The sequence below is a fragment of the Carcharodon carcharias genome, chromosome 3 (genome assembly GCF_017639515.1).
Source record: "Carcharodon carcharias isolate sCarCar2 chromosome 3, sCarCar2.pri, whole genome shotgun sequence".
Lineage (NCBI taxonomy): Eukaryota > Metazoa > Chordata > Chondrichthyes > Lamniformes > Lamnidae > Carcharodon > Carcharodon carcharias.
The window spans coordinates 248,633-262,274 of NC_054469.1; the positions used below are offsets into that span (position 1 = coordinate 248,633).

The 13,642-nt window shown below is 50.7% G+C and overlaps 1 protein-coding gene across 1 annotated transcript in view; it reads right to left on the bottom strand.

Annotated features, from left to right (window-relative positions):
• LOC121275731 (kinesin-like protein KIFC3) overlaps positions 1–13,642 on the bottom strand; it is a 101,391-nt gene that overhangs the window by 32,351 nt on the left and 55,398 nt on the right. Inside the window, 5 exon segments of the mRNA XM_041183321.1 lie at positions 359–488; positions 593–716; positions 4,297–4,427; positions 5,829–5,933; positions 7,765–7,946. Coding sequence (XP_041039255.1) covers positions 359–488; positions 593–716; positions 4,297–4,427; positions 5,829–5,933; positions 7,765–7,946 — 672 coding nt within the window.

Sequence of the window (13,642 nt, forward strand, 5' to 3'; positions counted from 1 at the left end):
GGCGTGGGGAGAAGGGGGCGTGGGGAGAAGGGGGCCTGGGGAGAAGGGGGCGTGGGGAGAAGGGGGCGTGGGGAGAGTGGGGGCAGGGGGCGAGTGGGGGCAGGGGGAGAGTGGGGGCTGCAGGGAGAGAGGGACACAGGAAGAGGGGAGGGGGCGGGGGTAGATCGGGATGGGGGTGCAGCAGAACAGCTTGTGGGGAGACTGGTGGTGTGGGGGGACTGGGGGAGTGGGGAGATTTGGGGGTTGGCTGATGGGGGGAGGGGGTGTGAGGGGAAGATGGGTGTCCATGGGCGGGCTGCAGTGCAGGGAGGAGGGACGGAGGGAACTGGCTGGTTGCTGAGGTGGATTGCGGCCCTACCTGCTGTCTTGGTGTTGGTCCTGTTGTCCGTTCCTGTGACAGTGATGGTCAGCAGGGCGTGCGAGCGGGAGCTGTGCTGGTTCATGTTGGTGCTCTGGGTAACCCGGTTTCTCCGGCCCAATGTCAGGACCTGCCGGGAGAGGGGGGAGGGTTAAACGGTCAATAGCGTCCATCAGAGCCGCGGAACTCCCAGTGAGCGGAGAGGGGAGGGAGGGAACTGCCCAAGGGTCTCACCTTTCCAATCTCTTCGTAACGTTTGACCTCCACATGCTTCAGGCCAGGGACATGGAGGTGTCCACTGCCGTCTGGCTTCAGCTTGATTTCCAACTTTTCATGAGGGTCTTTCCCGAGGAGATCCCTGGAATAAAACCAGTCAATAGTGAACAATCTCACGGCAAAACAGGCTGGAGGAAACAGAGTAGTACAAGGGGTGAAGAGGCAAAAAGAACATTGGCCTTTATTGCGAGGGGGTTGGAGTATCAAAGCAGGGAAGTCCAATTCCAACGTTACAAGACGTTGGGGAGATACCATCTAGAATACCCTGTACAGTTCCGGTCTCCTTATTTAAGGAGGGACACCCTTGCATTAGGCAGTGCAGGGAAGGTTCACTCGGCTGATTCCCGGGATGAGGGGGTTGTCTTATGAGGTGAGGTTGAGTAGGTTGGGCCCTGTACCCGCTGGAGTTTAGAAGAATGAGGGGTGACATCTAAGATTCTGAGGGGGCTTGACGAGAGAATGTTTCCTCTTGGGGGTGAGCCTGAAACAAGGGGGGGCAGTGTCTCCCAGTGAAGACGGAGGTGAGGGGGGATTTCCTCTCTCTGTGGGTTGTTAGCCTGTAGAATTCTTTTTCCCGGAGACCTGGGTCACTGAATATATTCCAGAGTGAGTTAGGCACATTTTCGATTGACAGGGGAGTTGAGGGCTATCGGGGGTGGGTGCGGACAGGAGAGTGGAATTCAGGCCACAATCAGATCAGCTACAATCTTATTGACTGGCAGAGCAGGTTCGAGGGGCAGAATGGCCTCGTCCTGCTCCTCATTCTTATCATAAACAGAGTAGGTTCGTGGGTAAGCAAATTCCCAAATCAGAGGCTGAAGATGTGGATAAATTGAGGGTTTGTGTGGAATCAGTGAGGGCGATCCGGAGTCACACAGACTCATCCCAGCCTTTCGGCCCATTGTGCGTGTGCTGTCTCTCTCTCTGAATGGCCTATCCAATGAATCCCACTCCCCTGTCCTTTCCCTGTAAACTTTTACTCTTCAAATCCTGGCCCAATTCTCTTTAGGAAGCGGCTGTTGGATCTTTCAGTGTATTCCACATCACAACCTCTCGTTGTGGAGAGGTCATTCCCATCAGCCCTCTGCTTCTGTCGCCAATCACCTGAAATCTGGGGCCTCTGTTTAATGAGCCTCGAGCCAGTGGGAACAGTTTCTGGGAACAGACTCCGTTCACCATCCAACCACACGCTCCCCCTGCCTCCACCTCACTGTGCTCGCTGACATACACTGGCATCGGTGTTTTCAAATCCCTCCATTTCCTCACTCCATATCTCTGTGATCTCCTCCAGGCCTCACAACGCTCCGAGATATCCGCACTCCTCTAGCTCTGGCCTCTTGAACATGTCCGATTTTGTTCAGTCCACCATTGCCGGCCGTACCTTCAGTAGCTTAGATCCCAAGCCCTGGAATTACCTCCCTAAATTTCTCTGCCTCTCTACCTCGCTTTTCTCCTTAAAACCTTTGTCCATGCGTTTGGCCACCTGACCTAATATCTCCTTAAATGGCTCCATGTCACACTTTATTCCATAGTGCTCCGATGGTGGCTGACAGTTAACTGCTAAGCATTGTTTGAAATTTAAACCAGGCAGCATGGCTCTGATTGGTCAAGGTATTGCCCTGAGGAATGAGTCAGCGAATGGCTGTCACTTATTTTGTTTAGCTGAAACAGGCACAATGTGTATACATGCTCTTTCTGTCTGCAAAGGACAGGGCCCCGTGTATTAATATATGCAGCTTCCTGTACACGCAAATGTTCCACATTGTGAGCCTGACTGACAGCCAACGTCACTGGTGCATTCTCCGTGGCAACACCACTTGCCAACCAATCAGCACCCTTTTCACATACGCTATAAATTGTTGTTCTGCCCCTTATATTGGTAATTGGTACCCTTGCCTGTGTCCTGATGACTGCAAAACGAAAAGCTTACACGTGTCTCTTTTTTCAACAATACTCAAGTTCCGTACTGCCAAAAAATTAGTTTTAGTTTCCTCAGAAACTCACCAAGGCCCCTCCGACAGCACCTTCCAAACCCACAACCACTACCATCTAGAAGGACAAGGGCAGCAGATAGATGGGAACACCACCACTTGGAATTTCCCCTCCAAGTCACTCACCATCCTGACTTGGAAATATATCACTGTTCCTTCACTGTCGCTGGGTCAAAATCCTGGAACTCCCTCCCTAACAGCACAGTGGGTGTACCTACACCACATGGACTGCAGCGGTTCAAGAAGGCAGCTCACCACCACCTACTCAAGGGCAAGTAGGGATGGGTAATAAATGCCCCCACCCAGTGAAGCCCACGTCCCATGAAAGAGTAAATTTTTAAAAATTTCATTTTGAAAGACTGAAGATCTAACAGGGCAGCACTCCCTCAGTACTGATCCTCTGACAGTGCAGCTCTCCCTCAGTAATGACCCTCTGACAGTGCAGCACTCCCTCAGTACTGACCCTCTGACAGTGCAGCACTCCCTCAGTACTGACCCTCTGACAGTGCAGCACTCCCTCAGTACTGATCCTCTGACAGTGCAGCACTCCCTCAGTACTGACCCTCTGACAGTGCAGCACTCCCTCAGTACTGACCCTCTGACAGTGCAGCACTCCCTCAGTACTGACCCTCTGACAGTGCAGCACTCCCTCAGTACTGACCCTCTGACAGTGCAGCACTCCCTCAGTACTGACCCTCTGACAGTGCAGCACTCCCTCAGTACTGACCCTCTGACAGTGCAGCACTCCCTCAGTACTGACCCTCTGACAGTGCAGGACTCCCTCAGTACTGACCCTCCAACAGTGCAGCACTCCCTCATTACTGACCCTCTGACAGTGCAGCACTCCCTCAGTACTGACCCTCTGACAGTGCAGCACTCCCTCAGTACTGACCCTCTGACAGTGCAGCACTCCCTCAGTACTGACCCTCTGACAGTGCAGCACTCCCTCAGTACTGACCCTCTGACAGTGCAGCACTCCCTCAGTACTGACCCTCTGACAGTGCAGCACTCCCTCAGTACTGACCCTCTGACAGTGCAGCACTCCCTCAGTAATGACCCTCTGACAGTGCAGCACTCCCTCAGTACTGACCCTCCGACAGTGCAGCTCTCCCTCAGTACTGATCCTCTGACAGTGCAGCGCTCCCTCAGTACTGACCCTCCGACAGTGCAGCTCTCCCTCAGTACTGACCTTCCAACAGTGCAGCACTCCCTCAGTACTGACCCTCTGACAGTGCAGCACTCCCTCAGTACTGACCCTCAGACAGTGCAGCACTCCCTCAGTACTGACCCTCAGACAGTGCGGCACTCCCTCAGTACTGACCCTCTGAAAGTGCAGCACTCCCTCAGTACAGACCCTCTGACAGTGCAGCACTCCCTCAGTACTGACCCTCTGACAGTGCAGCACTCCCTCAGTACAGACCCTCTGACAGTGCAGCACTCCCTCAGTACTGACAAGGTAGTGTCGGCCTAAATTATGTTCTCCAGTGTCTGGTCCGGTCTGTGACTCAATCCTCCCACTCAGGATTGGCGTGGATTTCTGCCGCTTGAACTCTTATGAAGTGCGTGACCTTTCACCTGTCCCAGTTCCCCTCCTCCGCCACAGCAAAGGGCCCGGGGGGGGACAACCATCTCACCCAGGGGGGTTGCTGTTTGTCAGCTGCAGGCACGTACCTCAGTTGTTCGTTGTAGATCTCCACCATGCTGAGAGAGATGGTGTACGTCCAGGATTCACCTCTTTCCTTCGTCTCCCTGAAGAGGGCCCTCAGTGCCCGCTGGTTAATGCCGGGGTCCTCGGCCACTCCCTGCAATTGGAAACAGCAGCCTCGGTGAGGTACTTACTTCCTCCTCCTCATCGACTATTTGCTCGGGAACCAGAGGCCCAGATATTTGTGCCTTGTACCCTTATTGGCGTAACACAGCCAAGTGGGTTGGGGAGATGGGGGTGGTGGGGGCGGGGAAGGTTTGAGCAGTGACACACCAGTGAATCTCAGCTTTGGCAATGGACCGAGATGGTCCTGAGGCAAAGTGATCATGGGATGTCAATGGAAAGTCCAGCGTGTGCTGCCCATCTCCCTTGAGGCTTGTGACAGGATCTCTGAGGGCAGTGAAGAGCCAACCACTTTGCTGTGGGTCTGGAGTCACATGTAGGGCCAGACCAGGTAAGGACAGCAGATTTCCTTCCCTAAAGGATATTAGTGAACCAGATGGGTTTTTTACAACAATCGATGATACTTTCATGGCCACCGTTACTGAGACTAGTTTTCAACTCCAGATTTTATTAACTGAATTTAAATTCTACCAGCTGCCCTGGTGGGATTTGAACCTGTGTCCCCAGGGCACTAACCTGGGTCGCTGGATCACCAGTCCAGTGACCTGATCACTACGCCACCCCCTCCCCATAACTTGGCCAGTGCTCTGAGAATCAGCCAGGCTGGTCATCTCTGTCTGGGGTCTTTTCCATCTGGGACTTCCCACTCCTGCCCTTGTTTGTGATGGGGTTGAGGGGAGGGGTGTGGGGGGTTGCGGGTGGGGGGAGGGGATTGGGGGGGAACAGAGGGGAGTTTCGGGGAGGTCCCTTCAGTTTCTAACAGCTGACCCCGCGCGCCATCATTGGGTGGGGCAGGGGTGGCCATCAGGGGGCAATATAGGGATGTTCCGCAGGAACAGGAGGAGGCCATTCAGCCCCTCGAGCCTGTTCCACGGTATACAATGGGAGTTATGGCTGACCTGTGACCTAACTGCCTTTGCCCCATATCCTTTCCCGGAAATCTATCAAGCTCAGCTTTTAAATGAACAATGAATGCAGCATCGATTGCTACTTGTGGCAGAGAGTTCTGAATGTCTAAGGCACTTTCTTTGAAGACATTTTTCCTCATCTTATCACTGATAGGCCACACTCCAATTTTTAGGTTGCAGCCCCCAGCCCTGGACTTCGCAAAAGATGAAATGTTTTCTACCTGTTCCGCATAGTATCTTGAAAATCGCAATCAAATCACCCCATAACCTTCTAAATTCCAGCAAATACATCTGTCTAATCGCTCCTCATAAATTAACCCTTCGAGCACAGGTATCATTCTGGATAATCTTACACTGCACTCCCTCTGAGGCTGTGCACATCCTTCCGAGTGTCTGGCACCCAGAAACTGTTCACTGTGTGAATCTGCCCCGCTCCTCTACCCCAGCCCAGTTCCCCCGGCACTTGCCTCCATGGTGTAAGTCTTTCCAGATCCCGTTTGTCCGTAGGCAAAAATACAGATGTTGTACCCGTCGATGCAGGAGGTAATGAGGGGCTCGATCTCTTCGAATACCTGAGGGTGGGGGAAGCACAAGGACATTAGTGAGCAGGCAGATGGAGAATGAGGGGGTTCCCCTGCTGTGTATGTGCCTGGGTACTGTTCCTAAACACGTGGTGAGGAGGTCCCCACACCGTCTCCCCACCCCCTTCTCCAAACATCCCATTCTCAGACATTCGACAATCTCCTTCCAGCCTTAATCATTCCATCAGACCGCCCACCATCTCCAAAACACAGGAACATCTAACCTTCCTCACACTGACCATTGTCCAATCATTGTGTGATTGGCTGGCTGATTGTCCAATCACTGTGCGATTGGCTGGCTGATTGTCCAATCACTGTGCGATTGGCTGGCTGATTGTCCAATCACTGTGCGATTGGCTGGCTGATTGTCCAATCACTGTGTGATTGGCTGGCCGGCTGTCAGTTGGCGTGTGATTGGCTGGCTGATTGTCCCCAGCTGTGTGTGATTGGCTGGCTGATTGTCCACTCACTGTGTGATTGGTTGGCTGGTTGTCCAGTTGGCGTGTGATTGGCTGGTTGGTTGTCCAATCACTGTGTGCTTGGCTGGCCGATCGGTGGGCCGGGCAGGGGTCAGGGAACAGGTGCCCGACTGCAATGGGCCCCCGGCCATGATTTCACACTGACTGGTCAATTAATGGGCAGCCAGTGTTAAACCCGCCCTGAAAAGCTCAGTGCAGCCGGGCTGGAGACAGGAAGGGGGTGGGCGATGACATCACTGTGGGCGTGGGTGAGGGCAGCGAGAGATTTTGACCCAGCGACAGTGAAGGAACGGCGATATATTTCCAAGTCAGGATGGTGAGTGACTTGGAGGGAAATTCCAGGTGGTGGTGTTCCCATCTATCTGCTGCCCTTGGCCTTCTAGATGGTAGTGGTTGTGGGTTTGGAAGGTGCTGTTTAAGGAGTTGCTGCAGTGCATCTTGTAGATGGTACACACACTGCTGCTACTGTGCGTCGGTGGTGGGGGGAGTGAATGTTTGTGGAAGGGGTGCCAATCAAGCGGGGCTGCTTTGTCCTGGATGGTGTCAAGCTTCTTGAGTGTTGTGGGAGCTGCACTCATCCAGGCAAGTGGGGAGTATTCCATCACCATTCCTGACTTGTGCCTTGAAGAAGAACTGTAGCTATGAGGATAGATTGGAGAGGCAGGGACTGTTTTCCTTGGAGAGAAGAAGGCTGAGAGGAGACTTGATGGAGGTATTCAAGATCCTGAGGGGTGTGGACAGGGTAAATAGTGAGAAACTGTCCCACTCAAGAGAACATCAAGAACTAGAGGGCACGGATTCAAAATAATGGGCAAAAGGAGTAAATGTGATGTGAGGAAACATTTTTTCACCAAGAGGCAATTGGAGTTTGGAACAAACTTTCTGAAAGGGTGATGGAGGCAGGTTCGATTGAGGTATTGAAAAGGGAATTGGAATGCTACCTGAAAAAAGAGAATGTGCAGGTTTCGGGGATAAGGCAGGGAAGTGGGACTAGGTGGAATGCTTTTTCAGTGAGCCAGTGCAGACTCGATGGGCTGAATGGCCTCCTTCTGCACCATAAAGATTCTGTGGCACATGACCCACACCTGGGTGTTGAGCAGAGACGTATAAAGACCTAAACATGGAAACAGTTCTTCGCTTGTCCTTTTTACTGTACATGTGTACATGGTTCTAGTTGTTAATAAAGACTTACATTAACCTACAGAAGATCAGGGAGACGTCTGTACCAATACCGTCCCAACACAAGCTACTCTTCAGTAGTGACGAACCTGTCATGACTAGTGATAAATGTTTTCTTCACCCATGATTAAAGCATCTTCCCTAGCATTCCCCATGTGTGTTACCTCCTCTTGTGTAGCCTGTGATGAAAACACCTTGTCCAGTTCAAAGGTTCTCGTTTTGCCTTTATACATCATCCTGACCCTGCAGTCCACGGTTGGGTCAGTGCTCACCACGGCTGTACCACTGCCCTCAGTCTGGTTACACTCAGTGACCGGTCTTACTCTACACAACACCCGGATATTACCTAGGGATAAGACAGGGGCATGAGGGAAAAAGGGTGAAATGAGAGAGAGAGAGAAATAAAATCAGATCTCTAACATGTCAAGGTTGAAAGGTAGCAAGTAACATTCATATCTGTAATGTGCAGGGCTATGGGAGGAAGCGGGAGAATGAGAATTGTTCAATCAGAGAGACCGTGTAGACCACGAAGGGCCAAATGGCCTCCTCTTGCACTGTAACAATTCCGTCATTCTGTGTCGTACAAGTGCCAGGCAATGACCGTCTCTAACAAGAGAGGATCTAACCATCTCCCCTTGACATTCAATGGCATCACCATCACTGAGTCGCCCACTATCGACATCCATGTCTGGTTTCCAGCAGACCAGCCAATCAGCTCACGGAGGGATTGGTCATGAAATATTCTGCCCTCCCTGTGCTGAAGCTCCACCAGGCGATGGTGCTGGTTTACCCAACAGCTTCAATAGGAAGGGGCTGCCTGGTAGTGGCAGTTATCTGCCCATCAACTGCAAGGAGTTGATTGAACTTGTGTTAATTACTATAGCAGGAAGCTAAACTAGGTAGTGGCTCATCAGACGCTCTACATAAGAGATGGTTCTTCACACCATATGGACAGTAGGGGCACAGGAGGAGAACAGGAGACTATGCCTGAGTGAGACATAGACAGAGTGTGGAGTTGGGAATTTGGTTCACAGGGTGAAAGAGGTGTTCCCTCAGATACCATTTTTATCAGTCTCCAGTAGTTGGATCAAGAGATGGAGCTGATTGGTGTGTGAGTCTACTTTCTAGTCTCCAGTTTATAGTAAAAAGTGGAAATGTCAGTTTAAGATATGGCAGGGCAGCTTGCCTGTACAGAATGTCCATCCTGCAGCACGTGGGAAGTCATGGACACTTCACTAGGAGAGCACGTGTGCAGGAAGTATCACCAGCTCCAGAAACCTGACCCCTGGGGTTCGAAACTCCGAGCGGCGGCTGGTGTCACTGTGGTGTATCCACGGCACTCAGGAATACGCGGAAAGCATGTTTAGGGATGTGCTCACGCCACAGGCTAGGAGTGTGTAGGCAGAGAGCGAGTGGATGACCACCAGAAAGCCTAGGAGGACAAAACAGGTAGTGCAGGAGTCCTCCGAGTCTATGTCGCTCATGAACCATGTTTTCCATTTTGGAAGCTGGTGAGGGCGATGGCTCCTCGGGGGGAGGACAGCAAGAGCCAAGTTCGGGACAACATGGGGGGCTCAGGTGCATGGGCAGGAAGGATGAAGAGTGGAAGAGGATTAGGGGTAGGGCCTTCGATAGAGGGTCAGACAGGTGTTTCTGTGGCTGTAGACACGTCTCCAGGATGGTGTGTTGCCTCCCTGGTGTCAGGGTCAAGGATGACACTGAGCAGCTGCAGGACATTCTGAAGGGGGAGGGTGAACAGCCAGAGGTCGTGGTCCACATTGGGACCAACGACGTAGGTAAAAAGAGGGATGAGGTCCTGAAAGCAGATTCCAGGGAGCTAGGTAAGACATTAAAAAGCTGGGCCTCAGAAGTTGTAATCTCTGAATTACTACCAGTGGCACATGCTAGTGAGCATAGAAACAGGGGGGAGAGCTGATGAATGCACGGCTGGAGAGATGATGTAGGAGGGAAGGGTTCAGGTTCCTGGGGCATTGGGACCGGTTCTGGGGGAGGGGGGATCTGTATAAGCCTCAGTTTGCACCTCAATGGGGCTCGGGACCAATGTCCTTGCTGGGAGGTTTGCTAGTGCTGCTGGGAAGGGCGTAATCTAGTTTGGCAGGGAGATGGGAACTCGAGGATGGACCCAGATGGGGCAAAACCAGAAATGGTTAATGGAAGGCAGAAAATCAGTGAGTGAGTCTGGAAGGCAGAGGAAACAAAAGATAGACGATAAATAAAGGCACTGCAGAGGGTGCGGAGGAGGTTTACCAGGGTGCTGCCTGCTCTGGAGGTTATTAGCTATGAGGAGAGGTTGGAGAAACTCGGATTGTTCTCACTAGAGCGACGGAGATTGAGGGGCGACTTGATAGAAGTTTACAAAACTATGAGTGGCGTGGACAGAGTAGATAGAAGCTTTTTCCCAGGGTGGAAGAGTCAATCACTAGGGGACATAGATTTAAGGTGAGAGGAGAAAACTATAAAGGAGATGTGCGGGGCAAGTTTTTTACACAGAGGGTAGTGAGTGTCTGGAATTCGCTGCCAGAGGAGGTGGTGGGAGCAGGTACGATAGTGGTGTTTAAGAGGCAGCTTGACAAATACATGAATAGGATGGGAATAGAGGGATACGGACCCCGGAAGTGCAAAATGCTTTAGTTGACGGGCAATATGATCAGCGCAGGCTTGGAGGGCCGAAGGGCCTGTTCCTGTGCTGTACTTTTCTTTGTTCTTTGTTCTGGAGAGAGTTTGGCAGAGCTCAATGCAAGGAGCAGAGCAAATAAAGCAGACGGGCTGAGGGCACAGATAGAAACGTGGCTGCGTGATATCAGAACTATTCCAGAAACATGGCTGCAACAGGGACAGGAATGGCAGCTCAACATTCCTGGCTCAGGGTTTTCAGATGGGATAGAGAGGGGGGGATGAAAAGGGAGGGAGAGGGGGAGTTTTGCTTAGAGAAGCAATGACAGCTGTGGAGGGATTGATATGTTAGAAGGATCATCAATTGAGGCCACATGGATTGAGTTTCGGAACAAAAAGGGGGCAGTCACACAGTCACGCTCCTGGGAGTGTACTACAGACCCCCAAGCAGCCAGAGGGAGATAGAAGAGCAAATAAATAGGCAAACCTCTGAGAAGTACAAAAACAGTAGGGCAGCAATAGGAAGGGATATTAACTACCCCAATATTAACTGGGATAGTTTTAGTGTGAAAGGAATGGAGGGAACAGAATGCTTAAGGTGCATTCAGGAGAACTTTTTTGGCCAGTATGTAGCAAGTCCAACAAGTTCTGTCGAAGGGTCATGAGGACTCGAAACGTCAACTCTTTTCTTCTCCGCCGATGCTGCCAGACCTGCTGAGTTTTTCCAGGTAATTCTGTTTTTGTGTTGAGTGGTTCTGGACTTGGTTCACAGAATTTTAATGGTACAGAAGGAGGCCATTTGGCCCATCATGTCTGCACTGGCTCTCCAATCGAACATTTTGACCTGGTGCCATTGCCCTGCCTTTGCCCCGTACCCCTGCACATTGTTTCCATTCAAATAATCTTTTACTGCCTTCCTGCATGCCTCGATTGAACAAGTTTAAGGAAATGAAGTTGGGCAGGTGGAAGGAGTGACAGTGGGGGAGCATTTTGGTGGCAGTGATCATAACTCAGTTAGTTTTAACATAGTTATGGAAAAGGACAAAGATAAAACAGGAGTTAAAGTTCTAAATGTTACTAAGCTGAGGAGTGATTTAGCAGATGTGGACTGGAAACAGCTTCTTGAAGGTAAATCAGTGTCCGAGCAGTGGGAGGCATTCAAAGGGGAGTTCAGAATAAACATGTTCCCACAAAGAAAAAGGGTGAGACAGTCAATTCTAGAGGCCCCTGGATGTCGAGGAGCTTACAGGGTAAGATAAGGCAGAAAAGGGAAGTTTATGTCAGACACCGAGAACTCAATACTACAGAAAGCCGAGAGGAGTATAGAAAGTGGAGGGGTGAAATCAAAAAAGAAATTAGGAAAACAAAGAGAGGGTATGAAAGGAAAGCAAAATCAAGGAGAACGCAAGGATAATTTATCAATACAGGAGACTTATAAAGAAGGCACATGGGATACGGGGTAATTTGATAAGGTGGATTCAAAATTGGCTTAGTTGTAGGAGACAGAGGGTGATGACAGAAGGATGCTTTAGTGACTGGAAGTCAGTGTCCAGTGGTGTACCACAGGGATCTGTGCTGGGTCCCCTATTATTTGTCATTTATATAAAAGACATAGATGACTATGTGGGGGGTAGGATTAGTAAGTTTGCGGATGACACAAAGATTGGCCGAGTGATTAACAGTGAGGTTGAGTGCCTTGGGTTAGAGGAAGATATAGACGGGATGGTCAAATGGGCAGATAAGTGGCAGATGGAATTTAACCCTGAAAAGTGTGAGGTGATACACTTTGGAAGGAGTAATTTGACAAGGAAGTATTCAATGAACAGCATGACACTAGGAAGTTCTGAGGAACAAAGGGACCTTGGCGTGTGTGTCCATAGATCTCTGAAGGCAGAGGGGCATGTTAGTGGGGTGGTGAAAAAGGCATATGGGACACTTGCCTTTATCAATCGAGGCATAGATTACAAAAGTAGGGAGGTCGTGTTGGAGTTGTATAGAACCTTGGTGAGGCCACAGCTGGAGTACTGTGTGCAGTTCTGGTCGCCACATTATAGGAAGGATGTGATTGCACTGGAGGGGGTGCAGAGGAGATTCACCAGGATGTTGCCTGGGATGAAACATTTAAGTTATGAAGAGAGGTTGGATAGACTTGGGTTGTTTTCGTTGGAGCAGAGAAGACTGAGGGGCGACCTGATCGAGGTACAAGATTATGAGGGGCATGGACAGGGTGGATAGGGAGCAGCTGTTCCCCTTAGTTGAAGGGTCAGTCACAAGGGGGCATAAGTTCAAGGTGAGGGGCAGGAGGTTTAGGGGGGATGTGAGGAAAAGCTTTTTTACCCAGAGGGTGGTGAGGGTCTGGAATGCGCTGCCTGGGAGGGTGGTGGAGGCGGGTTGCTTCACATCCTTTAAAAAGTACCTGGATGAGCACTTGGCACTCATAACATTCAAGGCTTTGGGCCAAGTGCTGGTAAATGGGATTAGGTAGGTAGGTCAGGTGTTTCTCACATGTCGGTGCAGACTCGATGGGCCGAAGGGCCTCTTCTGCACTGTGTGATTTTGTGATTCTGTGATTAAGAGCAAGAGGATGACTAAGGAAAGATTAAGGCCCAGAAAAGACCAAAACGATAACCTATATGTGGATACAGAGGATGTGGGTGTGATTTATAATGAATACTTTGCTTCTGTCTTCACAAAAGAGGGGACAATGCAGACACTGTAGTTAAGGAGGAGGAGTGTGAAGTATTGGATGTGATAAACACAGGGAGAGAGGAAGTATGAAGGGGATTAACATCCTTGAAAGTGGATAAACACCAGGGCCGGATGAAATGTACCCCAGGCTGTTCAAAGAAGCCAGGGAGGAAATTGAGGAGGGTCTGACCATCGTTTTCCAATCCTCACTGGATACGGGTGAGGTGCCAGAGGATTGGAGGTCTGCTAACGTTGTACCTTTGTTTAAAAGGGGAGTGAGGGAAAGACCGAATAATTACAGGTCAGTCAGTCTGGCCTCGGTAGTGGGCAAATTATGGGAATCAATTCTGAGGGACAGGATGAACTGACACTGAGAAAGGCCCAGATTGACCAGGGCCAGTCAGCGTGGGTTTATTCAGGGAAGGCCGTGTCTGATTATTGATGAGGGGAGTGTGGTTGATGTGATCTACATGGACTTTGGAAAGGCTTTTGACAAGATCCCACATGGGCCGACTGCTTAAAAAAAATAAAAGCCCATGGGATCCAGGGGAATGTAACAAACTGGATACAAAATTGGCTCAAGTGGCAGGAAACAAGGGTAATTGTCGGTGGATGTTTTGGTGGCTGGAAGACAGTTTCCAGTGGGGTTCTACAGGGCTCAGTACTAGGCCCCCTGCTTTTTGTGATATATGTTAATGATTTGGACGTAAATGTAAGGAG